Source organism: Denticeps clupeoides, chromosome 5, assembly GCF_900700375.1.
Source record: "Denticeps clupeoides chromosome 5, fDenClu1.1, whole genome shotgun sequence".
NCBI classification, from domain to species: Eukaryota; Metazoa; Chordata; class Actinopteri; order Clupeiformes; family Denticipitidae; genus Denticeps; species Denticeps clupeoides.
The window spans coordinates 9,539,035-9,554,321 of NC_041711.1; the positions used below are offsets into that span (position 1 = coordinate 9,539,035).

The 15,287-nt window shown below is 40.6% G+C and overlaps 2 protein-coding genes across 4 annotated transcripts; one reads left to right on the plus strand and one right to left on the minus strand.

Moving 5' to 3' along the window:
• Nucleotides 1-3,972: 3,972 nt before the first annotated feature.
• On the plus strand, nt 3,973-8,157 carry slc5a3a (solute carrier family 5 member 3a). 2 transcript variants are annotated; one of them, XM_028980914.1, is made up of 4 exons: nt 3,973-3,993; nt 5,174-5,262; nt 5,353-5,420; nt 5,869-8,157. In XM_028980914.1, exon 4 carries the CDS (start codon nt 6,047-6,049, stop codon nt 8,108-8,110), a length of 2,064 nt encoding a protein of 687 aa, XP_028836747.1. In that variant the 5' UTR covers nt 3,973-3,993; nt 5,174-5,262; nt 5,353-5,420; nt 5,869-6,046; the 3' UTR covers nt 8,111-8,157. The 2 variants fall into 2 exon arrangements, with proteins under 2 accessions (XP_028836747.1, XP_028836748.1); XM_028980915.1 differs by lacking the exon at nt 5,353-5,420 and having other exon boundaries at nt 3,977-3,993.
• Nucleotides 8,158-12,331: 4,174 nt separating this feature from the next.
• Nucleotides 12,332-14,317, minus strand: LOC114790673 (2-oxoglutarate receptor 1-like). 2 transcript variants are annotated; one of them, XM_028980918.1, is made up of 3 exons: nt 14,150-14,317; nt 13,895-14,024; nt 12,332-13,801 (listed from the first exon to the last, which is right to left on the minus strand). In XM_028980918.1, exons 2-3 carry the CDS (start codon nt 13,937-13,939, stop codon nt 12,956-12,958), a joined length of 891 nt encoding a protein of 296 aa, XP_028836751.1. In that variant the 5' UTR covers nt 13,940-14,024; nt 14,150-14,317; the 3' UTR covers nt 12,332-12,955. The 2 variants fall into 2 exon arrangements, with proteins under 2 accessions (XP_028836751.1, XP_028836749.1); XM_028980916.1 differs by having other exon boundaries at nt 12,332-14,024; nt 14,150-14,314.
• Nucleotides 14,318-15,287: the final 970 nt, after the last annotated feature.

A 15,287-nucleotide genomic window follows, 5' to 3' on the forward strand; every position in this document is an offset into this window, starting at 1 on the left:
CTGAAATATTCTAGCTGTGAGGCCGGTCCATTACAGAGTTGATCTTGTGCCTTTGGCCCGTGACAAAGGGCCCCCAGCAGTTCCGTTCCTGCTCAAGCATTGTTCCACTCCAGAGGAAGTGGAGCTGAAATGAATTGTGGGACGGTCCCCTCTACTGTCCTCCTCCTCCAGCCTGCGGGTGGTGGGATCTTGCTCCAATGTGTCTGTGTGGTATTGTCCCTCTCATTCCCTGAGGCTATCGTTTATCAGTATTCAGGCGCTGAGACAAAAGACCCGGTCCCCCCGTCTTTCAAAAGAAGACCCGGCATGTCCTGCTCCACACACACACACACAGCCATGCACACATTCGCTCTCCTCATCTGCTCAGAGCACTTATCTGATACAGAGAAAAGAAAAGTCTCTTGTGAAGGGGACCAGATGGGTGGTGCTCACACCCAATAGAATTATGGGTAAGATTTCTGAGGGAGGTTATTGTACTGCAGCACCACTCTGGCACATGTAACAACTGTGTGAACCGGACTGACACAGGCACTGTTATGCTTTTGCTGTTACTGTTATGGTGTTAAAACTGTTGTTGTTGTTATTATTATATTATTGTAATTTCTAGTTATTTTTGTGAAACTGCATTGTGACATTTTTTGTCTTTTAAAATATGTATTACCATCAAACCAATGCAAGATGAAAATTCCGGATTTTTGTGCCATTTTCTTCCAATGGGGTATAATTAATCAGGTTTTTACAGTACACAATTTTATACCACTGCAAAAAAACTGTTTAAAGTGATAGTAAATGTTTTATATTTATACTGTACATTGTCTTGGCTGTTTGATTGTTTTAATTTATACAAATTTCACTGTCTTAAGTTTTAAAGGATTATCTTATTTTAATATTTTTTTAACCCCACAATTTTATATAACCTTACACTGTTATCTGTATTCATATAACATCTGTATCTTATATAACATTGCCTCAGTTCTTTGTCTTGTACATAATATCACTTTTGTAAAAGCTTCTTCAATTTTTTAAAAGTCATAAAAAGGCTAAACTAATACTAATGATTAGCTACTTTAAAATTGTCATTTTTTTATATTCTCACAAAAAATACGCTGTTGACATGGCAAGAGAACGATTTCTCTTGGAATGGATTCATGTCTAGTATTTTACAACATTAGCACTCTGATGGTCGATGTGTTGCCAGATTGGATGCTATTTAATTCTACTTTGCACACACTGTTTTTAATACTTATAATGTTTTAGGACATTTAAATCGTACACCAACATTGTACAAAATTGTGCCCCAGACACTCAGAAAAGAAGCTTATCCAGTCCATTCGGTTTATCCATTGTGACTTATGTAAGTGTATGTTGTTTCAGTTCCCAGCCCCCAAGTGAGTGTAAGGCTGAGGTCAACTGTCCAGACTCTACTGTCTGTAGTGTAAATGTTAAACCTGAGTCAGGTTTGCTCAGACAGATGACCATTGTCTGCCTGTCCTGCCTATGGCAACACCGGCAGCAACAGAAATACAGGTCAGCAAGAAATGTGTGTTTGCCTGCTTGGATGCATGTATCTGTGCATGCATGCATGTGCCTTCATGTTGCTGTGTTTATATCGAAAGATAACAGACCTGTTAATTAAAATCGGTTGGTTGTAATCTCTAGCTGTGCCATGGGCACACAAACTCACACACATGTTGAGAGCGCCAGTCTGAGATGCTGGTGTTGCAGCAGAAGTCTGTTCTCTGGAGGAGAGGTCCAGCCAGCATAATGCTGCCTCCCACTCACAAGCCCCACAGCCTGGACGAGAAATGACAATGCCAAGCTTGACAGTTATAGTCCAACTCCGGGCTAGAGAGGGGACATGATGGATGAAATTAGAAAACATTCATTTACAAAAATGTATTGTTCAAGTGCAGAATAACCCTTCCAAAAGAGAATGCCTCCTACTCAGCTTCATTTTCAATCCTTTAGCATCTCACAGAGACCTCACGTTAAACATCTTTCATTAGGAAGAAATGGCATAGAACATCCCACAAGGTCTATTAACTCATTCAGTCACAAAACCCCCATCTGCCTGGGTGTTTATACTGAGAGCAGCTTTACCAGACTACATCTTCACCGCAGTAAACAGCATTAAGTGCTTTTAAAGCATTAACATGAATTCCTCTGCGGAGTCTAATAAACATCAGGAAACACCATGTCCTCAAGGCAATTTCGATGCATGACTGGTCTTCCGTTGTCATTCTTTTCGAAAAGGGACTATAAATGTCAGACATTGACACACACACATACACACACACACACACACACACACACACAACCATTCAAAAATCTGTGACATTACTGGTGCTTTTAGTCGCAAGGCAATTGTGAATGTCACAGCTAGAGATCTCTTGGTCAGCTACTGTATGTAGTGAACAAAATCCATCTACTGTTCTCTATCTTCGTCTAATATCATGTTACTGTACTGCAGTTTCAGAGCAGTTAAGTCAATGCTATTATTCCACAACAATTCCACATTTTCTAATCCACTGAGAATGACAGATTGAGTCTTATTGGTATAAGCCTACCGCAAGGAAGGGTGCCCATTAAAAAAGTCTGAATCTTAGTCAATCTCAGCTCTGCTAATGATCACCTAGTGCCCAAAGATGAGTGCTATTTTTTCTTCCTCTCGAATGGCATCTGCTGATCAGAGTCCACTGGGATTCATTTAATTAAAATTAATTTTGTTTACTGTGAACCCCTTTTACCAGCCTTGCATCAAAAAAGAAATTGCACATTTCTGTACAGAGCTGTACAGAAATAAGGTTTTCTACATTCAGAATCTGAACCTTCTGCCAGTGCTGACTGGCGTCCTGATAGTAGACGCTGCATGAGTGGATCTGAAAATTAATCTTCCCCTGAAATATAAATCATGTAATGTTCTCTCTAAATAGCATTTGATGAACATGTTGGAACCAACTCTACCAATTCATTTACAAAAAAATTGTATTTTCTGTAAGACATCTTGAGTTACTGCTGATAATAAAACACAGACTTCTACAGAATGTTGAATCAGAAGAGACAGCAAAACCTTAGTTTCCAAAACCTTAGAAATAAACTTCTCATCATGCCATGCTGAGGTCAGGAGTCACTCGTCTCTTTCTCCACAGACATTTCACACAAGTTCCACTCTCCACTCAGGCCACTGCTGTGGAGAGGTCATGATGGCACACAAGGTGTTTCCATGGTGAAGGAAGGCATGCTTGCATTTGACCTTTTGAAGTGTCTCCTCTTTGATGTCACACAGAAAAAGTAATCTCTTCACTTTTTGACACATTTTTTTTACTATTTAGAGTTTAAAAAAGAACTAAAATGCATGAACAATCTTTTACAATTTATTACAACAAGTCTTTAACTTTCTATTTTAGCATTTCTATAGAACATTTACTATAGTAAACAAAAACTGTCGTGTCTAAAAAAAAGTTATATTTTTGTTTTATAATTTTTATAGTTTTATATTTTTTTATAAGATGTTTGACGTCAAATATCAACCCTGTTAATTGTTTGCTCAATTTTAATGGCAACGCTGCCCTCTGGTGGTAATAATAAAAATAACACCAACCCCACATGCTTAATTCCACTTTTTCATATAATAAACTTTAGGATAATAGCACAAAACTCTATTCATTAGTTTTTAGTGTTTATTGCTTTATCATCATCGTCCTCACCAATAATTAAAGTGAGAGAAAGAAGCTTTTTGTTATACATGATGTTATTATACATATATATAACAACTACATACATATGTATAAAATATGATGTTAATAATGTTAAAAAAATGTCAAAATAAAGCACGAAAATCCCAGGCTGCACTGAAAAGTAGCTCACGGTGGAAATAAACATGGAACCCCACGCGTGGGCTGGCCACGAAGGAGGCGGGGCTACAGAAAGCCCTGGGTGGTGAAGAGCAGTTCAGCTTTTCTTCTCGTCGAGCACCAGCAGAGCCACATGCAAGTAACTTTTTCATTTAACAGTATTATTTAATGTAGACACCATGCACTTTTATGCTGCATAAATTTTACTTTAAATAAATTTAAATATAATGACACAGGCAATAAATTAAGTGCTATTTTTTATTCCATAATTAGTAATGCATTAGTAATGCATGCATGCAACACATAGTAATGTGTTGATATTAAACTAATTGAACATCATACTTTGATTTTTATTTCATTATGTTTATGTACATGTATGGATAAATATCACACATACAAGTATTTAGGTTCTTCAAGGTTGACTTTTTTTTCACTAAAGTGAATTGTGAATAAGTTGATCACAAAGAATTTTTACAATGAGAGAGACAGAGAGATTAACAGGTTGGACAGGTACATCCACAGACTGATGGCTCACAATCAAACAGCTCTCGTCTGGCATCTTGACATTGCTGGTTGGGCTCCTGAATAATACTTCAAATATGCACCATCTTCACTTTACCTAAGGACTTGAAATGTCTGTGAACTGAATGAATCATTCTTGTTTTCTGTGGTTCCTCTTGTTGAAATTTTAGAAATTATGGAGAATTAATTACTTAATGGATAAAATTTACTGCATTGATCGTGGCTATTTAATGTGAACTGCTGTCTTCGGAATATTGTCATTAAAGTTTCAGATCTTACTTTCAAGAAAGATCAGTTTAGACAGAAATGTCTGTCCTGTCAGTGCAGAATTAAAGCATAATATTCTATTGTAGGGGTGTTAGAAAATATAGATACAGCAATACATCATGATATGTTAGGTGGTGATATTGTATCGGTAAAGGGACATGGAATATCAATTAATTTGTATGCATATTTAATCCACCGGGTGGCGCTGTCGAGCGTTTTTCTGAGATCAGCAGGGATGAGAATCAGAATGTTACTCCACTGTTGTAGATGCCGCTGTACAGCTGGGTACTTTACTGTCTGGCATTTCAGGCTGAGTGAAATCTCAACATATGACAGACCAATCACAGCATCTTGTATTTCAGCCCTGTTTTTACATTTTCAGTGAACTGTAGAATATTGCAATATGCACAGTATCACAGTTTATCGTGATATAATTGTGATCCATGTATCGTGATACGTTTCATATGCCAATACACACCCCTACCTTGTAAAGGAGTATTTGTATTGTAATGAAATTTTTAATGTTTCAGATATTGAAAGCACCCATTTAAAATGGTCCTGTGAGCCTTCACACAATAATGATACGACATGTACTCATACAACCATTATGAGACTTGCAGTGAGTATATTTTACTTATACTCTATGGTTCGGTTGGTTATTGACGGAGTCAGAAATATTTTTGACATTAAAACCTTTTGACTCTACAAGCTACAATACTCTACAAGATTCAAAGCTGAGACAACCAGGCAAGAATTGTGAAAACCGCAAAAAAGCAGGTATAACACGGCAGGTATTCAGATCTATTTAAAATAATAAAAAAAAAAAAAAAAAAAAAAAATTTTTTTTTAACTGTACCACTGATCTGCCTGAACATTATGACATCTATCTAATATTGCTGCAAAAACAGCACTGGCCCATTGGCGCTAGACTTATGACGTATGATTTTTTAGACGTATGCTTTTTTTTATGCTTCCAACTCATGTTCACCCATGTGCCATTATAACAAGATAATCAATGCTATTCAATTCACCTATTAATGGTGATAGTGTTATTTTAAGGTCAGTGTATAGCTAGAGTATAGAGTATGGAAATGCTGTTAGTGTATGTATTATGTATGTATGTATGTATGTATGTATGTTTGCTAGCAACATTTCTTACCTTCTGTTTTCTCTTCTCTTCTCTTCTTTGATGTAAATTGCCAATTTTGTCTTTGTTCTGTTTCAGATGTCAAAAATCTGCTCAACTTGCAAGAATAAAACACCGAATCAATAAAAATATATGGGGGGCAGAATAAATGTTAGAGCAGTAGTCAATAAATTCAGACATCACACCTACTACTCAGGCCAAAAACCGCCTTAAGCACTTATTTCAGACCATCATTTACAGAGCAAAGTTTACCACCATGGCAGACATGGAAGTGGCAGACATTGTTGTTGTGGCTCTGTACTTTATTCTGGTCCTAGGCTTTGGCCTCTTTTCAATGTGGAAGGCCAACCGTAGTACAGTCAGTGGATACTTCCTGGCTGGCCGCTCCATGAACTGGTTTGTCATTGGGGCTTCCCTGTTTGTTAGCAATATTGGCAGTGAGCATTTCATCGGCCTGGCAGGATCCGGAGCTACCAGTGGCTTCGCGGTAGCAGCCTGGGAGTTCAATGCAATCTTAATTCTCCAGGTGCTTGGCTGGGTCTTTATCCCTGTGTACATCCACTCCGGGGTATACACAATGCCCGAGTACCTCTCAAAAAGGTTCGGAGGACAGCGAATAAAGGTTTACTTTGCCGCTCTTTCCCTCCCCCTCTATATTTTCACCAAACTCTCTGTGGACTTATACTCTGGTGCTCTCTTTATTCAAGAGTCCTTGGGCTGGAACCTGTATGTGTCTATTGTTCTGTTAATCAGCATGACTGCTCTGCTCACCATCACTGGAGGATTGGTGACTGTCATTTACACTGACACACTTCAGGCCTTCCTCATGATTGCTGGAGCTCTGATCCTGGCGGCTTTCAGCCTGCTAAAGGTTGGGGGTCTTAGTGGCTTGCGAGAGAGATACATGGAAGCCAGGCCGAATGTCACCGCCATCACGTTAATGTTTAATATCAGCTACAGTCCTTTCTGCAATATTGACCCCAAGCCAGAGTCATTCAAGATACTCCGAGGCCCATTAGATAAAGACCTTCCATGGCCAGGCTTTCTCCTTGGTCAAACCCCAGCATCGATCTGGTACTGGTGTGCAGATCAAGTCATTGTACAGAGGGTTCTGGCCGCCAAAAATGTAGCCCATGCCAAAGGATCGACACTTATGGCAGGCTTTCTGAAGATCCTACCTATGTTTATTATTGTAATCCCAGGTATGATATCCCGCATCCTTTATCCAGATGCAGTGGCCTGCATTGACCCTGAACACTGTAAGAGCGTGTGTGGCAGCCATTCAGGCTGTTCCAACATAGCCTACCCAAGGCTGGTGAAGGAACTAATGCCAGTGGGCCTTCGGGGGTTGATGATGGCTGTCATGATTGCCGCCCTCATGAGTGACCTGGACTCTATCTTCAACAGTGCCAGCACCATCTTCACCCTCGACATCTACAAAATGTTCAGGCAGCGTGCATCCTCAAAGGAGCTCATGATAGTGGGACGACTCTTTGTGGCATTCATGGTGGTGATCAGCATTGCCTGGGTACCAGTCATTATTGCGATGCAAGGTGGCCAGATGTTCCTTTACATCCAAGAGGTTTCAGATTACCTCACCCCACCTGTGGCTGCTATGTTCCTGCTTGGTGTCTTCTGGAAGCGATGCAATGAATCTGGTGCCTTCTGGGGCGGGATTGTTGGGTTGGTTTTAGGAGCGCTCAGGTTGATCCTAGCTTTTGTTTACAGAGAGCCCCCCTGCAATGAGCCTGACAATCGCCCCACCTTCATCAGAGATGTTCACTTTATGTATGTGGCTGCAGGACTTTTTTGGATCTCATGCCTGGTCACAGTGTTTGTCAGCCTTTGTACACCTCCGCCAGGCAAAGAGCAGACTCTCACCACAACCATATGGAGATGTAAAGACTGTAAGCCCCCACTCCAGACCAGGGCCTCCAATCACCCTACTGCTGAGACAAGTGTGGCTTTGAATTTATTGATTGCAAATGACATTTCTCATGATACTGACAATCACTTGACCGTTCAAAGCCATAAGGGTCTATCACTGAATAGGAATACCCATTTGGAATCCCCTACTGATGCCTCAGACAATGAAGAGACAGCAGGAGAGGGACAAGATGGCAAATGTATGAAAATTTTGGAGTGGTTCTGTGGCTTTAAGCAGGAAGAGGCAAAAATCCAGAAGAAACCGTTGGAAGAGGACAAGGAGCCAATTTTAGCAATGCTACATGAACCTCCAAGAACAAAGGCCATCCTCAACATAGGTCTTATTCTGGTGTATTCCTTAGGAATATTTCTCTTTGTATATTTCTCCTTGTAATTTTGTTAATGTCGAGAAAGATTAATGCATAATTCTTAATATACACCCAATGCAATTGTTAATAAAGATTATTTTTCTTTGAGTTACTTTTACTGTGGTTCATAATTGGATCACCATATTGCTACTGTATGTGAAAAAGCACCTGTAAGTAGTTAAGTATTCCTTAACAAAAGACTGCTGTCCTGTAAAGTATTCCAGAAATGTTAAACTGACAGGTCAGGAATTCTTGGGTGTGGCTGATATAGACTTTTAGGTCAGAGTTACAGTTCCCAGTATCTCACATTTCTCGGATTTACCATGACTCTGGTCATGTGGCGGGTTATTCCCTCCTCCATTTACTGCACTTGGGCAGAATGTGGGCAACATTTCCAGAATTTACATGCTTGACTGCAGTCAAATTAGGGGCATGGTTCAATACGCCCTTCTGGAAATTTTGGTTTTGCAATAAATTTTGAAATGCAGGGCTGGTTCTAGACAGGCATATATGAGGGGGTATACAGAAATGTGAAGGGGGCACACAGTGGCAATGGAGGCGAGAACGTGGTGGGGTATTCTGGATAAGTGTTTTTGTCATTTACCTGGATGTACACTTTGTCAGGCCACTACCCTAAGACCTGTTCAACTTCTGTGTCCTACCTGAAGGTTGACCTTGGTGTCACTGAGGCACACAGATCCCTTGATCATGATAAGGTGGCAATCTCTCAGGGAGGAAATAAAATAATAAAATATTCCTCATTAGATTGTTAACTAAAAAGATAACATTTACCTTAATTGGATGGCCTACATCAAATATATTTAAACCCAACAATATTAATTCTTACTAAACTTAAAGGGTTGACATAGTTGAAAAAGGATGCATCTCTCAGCATTAACTTTCCTTTTGTGAGCTGCTGGGGTAGAAAGTGAATAAACTTTACTTTGTGTCTGGGTCCTCCAGTCAGTTCTATGCAACAGACAGGCTGACAATGGTGCTTGTGGGATCAAAAAAGTAACACTTCTCTAGGACACTGAAACTGTCAGAAGACAAGTCCCCCATTGACTTTACAAATGTAGCCTTGTGCTCATTTACACTGTGCGGTTTTCCTGGTCATTTCCTGTTGTGCGGTAAACACCCAGCTCAAACTGCAAAGATAAATGGCATGCGAAAAAAAGCTCATGTACACACACTGTATGGTCCGATGGGACCTGACTGCTCACAATACACAAGCAATATGAAGAAGAGCCCACATCAGTAGTGATGTTGAATAAAGCGAAACGTGCTGTTTTGGCCATTTGGTGTGCAGAAAAATTTAAATAGAGGCAGTGGTGCATCATCGGGTATGGCGCAACTTTCATAAATGGGGGTGTTCATTCATTCAAAATTCATTTGATTTATCATTATATCTAACTTTTCTCCCTGTTGTTCCAGTCATAAGTAGGCGAGACCACGTTTAAAAGGTTTGCTTGTGTATGGCTCAGCTGAACAAACCGACACTTCTGTGTTTGCACATGTGCAGAGAGGACAACCCTCACAATGGAAGACAAATTTCAAACTGGCCTGATATTCTTATGAACAGTACATTGTAGGTCATAACCTGGTGAGGAGAGGTAAATCTTCATCTATTGTCACGTGTACATGCAGAGGAAACATACTGGGAAGGCGTGTGGCGATTGCCAGAACTCCCAACCTGCACACAAAAATCAGGGCCGAACCTTCCAGGGATGTGCAGGCCCCGTCCCCACACATCCCCAATGACGCTTCTTGCTTCACTCCCAACCTGCCCGGACCGTCCGACCACTTATTGCACCCCCGGTTGGTGCCTTCTGGTAACGTGCAGCCATGCCTGGCTCACCCTGCTTACCGGCTACCGGAGGACCCAGCTCTGTTGCTTCCCCACGCACCCTCCCCTCAGGAGGAGCCCCTATTCATTGTATTACCATTTCATGTCTGAACATATAGGGTCATTCAAGCCGGCATAATAAGGTAAATAAATGTTGAGTAAAATGAAAATCCCAGTATCTGCATGAGTGTTACTCTTCTTGACTTTTTTCTCCAAAACTGCCCCAAAACATGGCACACGGACCTGAACTGTTACAGGTTACCTTTTTGAGGTGCTCAGCTGTGCTTCTTCTAACTTTAGTCTTAGCTCAAGTTTGCGAGTTGCAGTTCCAGCTTAGCTCCAGTTACAACAGTGTGTGGCATATGAAACCACAAACCACAGCAAAATGACAACTGTCTATCAAAAATGCTTCTGCACTGACCCACCGTGGCAGATAAAACACAAGAGGAACACAACAAAACTCTGGACGAAAAAACGAATTATTAAAATGCACCCTTTATAAGAGTGGCTACACATTTGCCTGAATGTGTTCACCACATTTTCTCTCTTGGGCTGGGGCAATGCGTCAAAGTCATTATTGGCATCATTGGCATCAATGTCATCAAACACGTCAAGGAACGCGAGTAGGCGGAAAATCAATGTACTAATGTCATGCAGGATGCCAAAGATGTGACGAACCTTGGCAATTGTAAAAAGCCGGCCGATGTGTCATGCTAATGTTCATTTTCTGTGTAATTTATGACTAAATATCATCACCTTCCGAAAAGGTGTGCCTATGGTAAAATCGCCTACACCTTCAGTTGATCTGATCAGTTGATACATTAAATACTTTCCTGAAATACTTATGCTGTGTTCCTGTGGGTTTAGGAAGGGCTTCTGGCTCTCATCGCTGCTGTTAATTTTAATTAAAGACAAAAAAATTTCTGTATTCAAGCCCCTAATTTATTTGAGCCATTCAGTTTTCGGAGAAAGTACTCTGGGTGACTTTTTTTATTCAATGAATCAAACCCATTTTGAATATTGAATTATTAGATTAATCAATATATTGTAAAAATAATCACTAGATTGATCGTTTAAAAAATAATTGTTTTGCCCAGCCCTATTCTTTTCACTCTGATCTGCCAGCTAATACAAACAGGACAACTAGTAAGAATAAAACGTGCTGTGCCTCTGAACTATTCACGGCAAGTTGAAATGTCCTTGTACGCTGCTCCACGCGAGGTTCTGTAGTTCTCAATAGTGATCAAACAGACCGTCTCACTCCATCTCCTTCTCACGCTGTTTCTATACACGGTTTCTTTAGTCGAAATGACAGAAAAGCTCAAGTGTTGCTTCTTTCTGACAGCACTGCACTGTGGATAAAATTATGCAGACTCCTACCTTTGTGGCAGTTCTTGTTTAATCAGGTTAAGCAACATGTTATGTAATATGCACAGTCAGCTCTTTTTGACCCATTCACTGCTCAACTATATTATATCAAATACAAACGTACCATTCTTCAGTTTACATCTGGAAAGTTGTCCAGTAGGGTTTTAACCAACATATTTTCTTAACTCGGCCTTTCTATATATTTAGGTCACTGTGGTTTTACTGTGCTGGAACATCCAAACACAACTTGTGTGAGGAGTGTAACGTACCCTAGTTTCTGCCGCAGAAAAAAAAAGCCTTCACACCAATGGAAATATACTAGAAACTGTCCGTGGTTTGCAACACTAAGCTGTGTGTCATCAGAAAAATATTTTGCCAGTCCAGTAATTTACTCTTAAAGGGAAGATCATCTGCATTGTGGCTGCTGTGACAACGACATTGTCTGAAGTGGAACAGGTGGTCTGTTCCTTTTATACAGTAGATATTAGAAGGCGGTATTAGTATAGCGCAAGAGTGGAACTCTCCATCATGCATCATTGTATCTACAACTAGAGTGGTAGGGTAGTAGTAGCCTAGTGGGTAAGCAAGACATTTAACCCTGAGTGTCTCCAGGGGGACTGTCCCTGTAACTATTTTAAGGTGTTATGGATAAGGGTGTCTGATAAATGCCTTAAATGTCAATGTACAAGAGACCTTCAGCGATGCCTGTCTGTAATGATACAGTCTTCAGACTGACCCAGACTGACCATTAATGTGACCATTAATTAAATATGTTTATATGCTGGTTAGTTGGATATATCGGAATATATTGAGTAAACAACAACATTAAATTAATAACTTTTAAATGGATATAAATGAATAAAGGATAACATAAAATGAAATTCCCTAACAGCTGATGAACTGGCTAACCAGCACATCAGACGTGATGATTGGTCAGTTCCATCAGCCCACCCCAAAACACACACACGCAATGTCTGTGTTTGGTTTAATTGAAAAAAATGGACATCCACATCCAAAAACCACATCCACTTAAAATGCTATTTTAATTGAGTTTGTTTATAGAGCTGTGCAGAAATAGAGAACAACTTTCTGGGAGAAGGTGACTTCCCAAACAGGGGACTTAATGAAATGGTTTGTTTGGAGGGATGTGGGAAACACTCCCAAAACTAAACCAGTACATTTACTATTACTATTTATTACTAGCATGTTAACAGATTCAGCAAAACTGGTATTGCATTTTTGGCTTAAACTCTGGATATCTAGATGAGGTTTAGGCCAATGTTGTTACACATTTAAAATATAGCTGTTATTTACTTTTTGCCGTATATTTTAAGAAAATTATTTAAACAGCATAAAGACAGTACAGCATAATGCATGATCAGAACTATTATTTTAATTTTTTCTTGCACATTTGCACAGAGTAACATCAGTAAATTATATGTACCTATATGTATATTAAATTACAAGTATATAATACATACTTACCAAGGGATATATTTAAACACAGTGAATAATTGTGCTCTTTATCTTTTGTAATAAAGAACCAGTTTTTCCCGAAAGCCAATATCCCTCATCATTGTTGATTATCTGGAGTCTTTATCACGAAACAAGTCTGAAACGCTTACGTAAAAGTCACAAGAAATTCTGCATGCCTGCGTCATGTGTGGTTGAGGGCAGGCCGGTTGACAACCATTATGTGCATGTGAGCTTTCATCCTTCTCCAGCGCTTGCCGTGTACGAGGCTTTGTAAAGCCTGCTGGAAATGGTCTCCAGCCAGTGTGTAAAGGATCAGGTTGAAGATGGAGTTGAAGCTTGCCAGGGGACGAGAGATGACATAGGCGGCGTTCACCCCGTGCAATAGCATGCATGGCGTGTCCGGCCTGCGCCGCGTGTCCACCCGGAGCGCTCGGAGAATGTGAAATGGCATGAAACAAACCACAAAGCAGATAATCACGACCATGGTGAGTCGTCGGGCTCGGGTGCGCTGAGGGCTCTGTATGTGCGGGCCTTTATTCAGCTCCCGTGCAATGAATGCGTAGCACACACACACCACCACCAACGGCACGAAGTAGCCGAACACCGCCAGAATCCAGCTGTACCACCACACCTGCGCTGGGTCATTGCTGGCAAAATCCAGACATTGAGTCTTGTTGTTCTGCTCCACCAGAGTGATCATGGTCATCATGGGGCCGATCTCAGCTGCTGCCAGAGCCCAGATCACCAGGCAAGCCAGCACCCCCCACCTGACTCTCTGATACTCAATTACCTTCAGGGGATGCAGCACTACTAAGTATCGGAAGATGGCCAGGCAGGTGAGGAAGAGGATGCTGCCATAGAGGTTGAAGTGGTAGCCGAAGCGGACAAAGCGGCACATGAAATCGCCCAGCTTCCACGAGTCTCCCGAGCTGTAGTAATATATCAGGAATGGCATGCTGAGGACAAACAGAAGATCTGTGGCAGCCAGGTTGACCATGATGATGCTGCAACTCTTCCAGGGACGCACCTTGAATAAGTAGACCACCAGGGAGGTCAGGTTCCCCGCCAGGCCAACGACAAAGATGATGCTGTACATGACGGGCAAGTAATAATGCTTTACCGTCTCGTCCACATTCGTACAATTGTCAGCCGAGGAATTATCCATTTTCACAATTATTCATGGATTATTCACTTTTGTAGGCAAAGAAAATCAAAAGGTGTTCATCAGAGGATATCCACAGTGAAGATATCTAAAACATACAAGGAAACACATTTAGAAATGTAGAAGTAAGAAAGTAAGATTAGAAAACACTTAAATTAAAATATTCAGACTATATACCTTTTAGAAATTGTTAATTGTTAAATAAATACTCACCATGCAGTATATTAGATTTGAATATGCAGTGAACTTTCTTTATCATAGTACATGAAATGAGCCAAGTTGTTTCTGCAGTGGAAGTCTGTCTTCAATGTCAGTCTTCATCGTGCTCTTTTTTTTCTTAATAGCTTTGTGGGTTGGACTTCCCAGCATCTACACTCTTCCTCCTCTTTCTCTTTTCTCCCCCTTTGCGTGTGGACAAGCTTTCAGCCATTCAGGGAGCAACAATGGAATGTTATATGTTTCACCAATGGGGAAGTTCGCTCTTAAATATAAGATGCAATTGCGTGTGAAGCCTACTTGCTGTAAATCTCTAAACTGACAATTCCGGACAGGTCAGTTTCTACTAAATCCCATTCCTTTGTATTTATGTAAACTGACAACAGATTTGCATAGCATGACCACTGCGAGTTGATGTGAGTAAAACTGATTACATTTGGCTCTTGATGTTGATGTGTGGGAAGCGGAAACAATAGTCAAGAAATCAATCAAACTGTGATGGCTAGACAGCTGGGTCACACAATCTCCAAAAATGCAGCTCATGTGGGATTTTTTTTTACAGCATTTACCAGACGCCCTAGTCTGGTCCCCTTGGAGACAGTCCCCTTGGAGACACTCGGGGTTAAATGTCTTGCTCAGGGACGCATCATAGTAAGTGGGGTTTGAACCTGGGGCTTTTGGTTCATGGGTGAGTGTGCCACCCACTAAACTACTAACACCCCATTCCTGTTCAGCAGCGGTCATTACCTACCAATATAACTAAGGACAACCAATGAAATGGGGAGAGAACATATGGAGGCTGGCTTGTGTTGTCTGACATGACAGCTACTGTGGCTGAAATTACTGGAGCCATTTTAGGCTGCTTTTGAAAGTTTTCAGAACACACAGTGCATCACATGTTATTGGGTATGGGTATATACCCACCAGGGGGTGCGTGGGCGTCCCCGCATGAGGCCACCCTGTTCATCATTCATGGTTTATATACTGAATGGTTAAATACTGAAAAGGTATGAATATATAAGTACTTGAAAATGGGGTTGATCATAAGTAGGATTAATACTCAATTGTTCACACTCCATATATAACTTTGATTTCATTTGTTATATTGCTCTGGTCTTCATATGTCTTCACTTCA

Coding starts and splice junctions, on each gene's coding strand:
- slc5a3a (XM_028980914.1), top strand. CDS start 6,047: ATGGCAGACATGGAAGTGGCAGACATTGTTGTTGTGGCTCTGTACTTT.
- LOC114790673 (XM_028980916.1), bottom strand. CDS start 13,939: ATGGATAATTCCTCGGCTGACAATTGTACGAATGTGGACGAGACGGTA.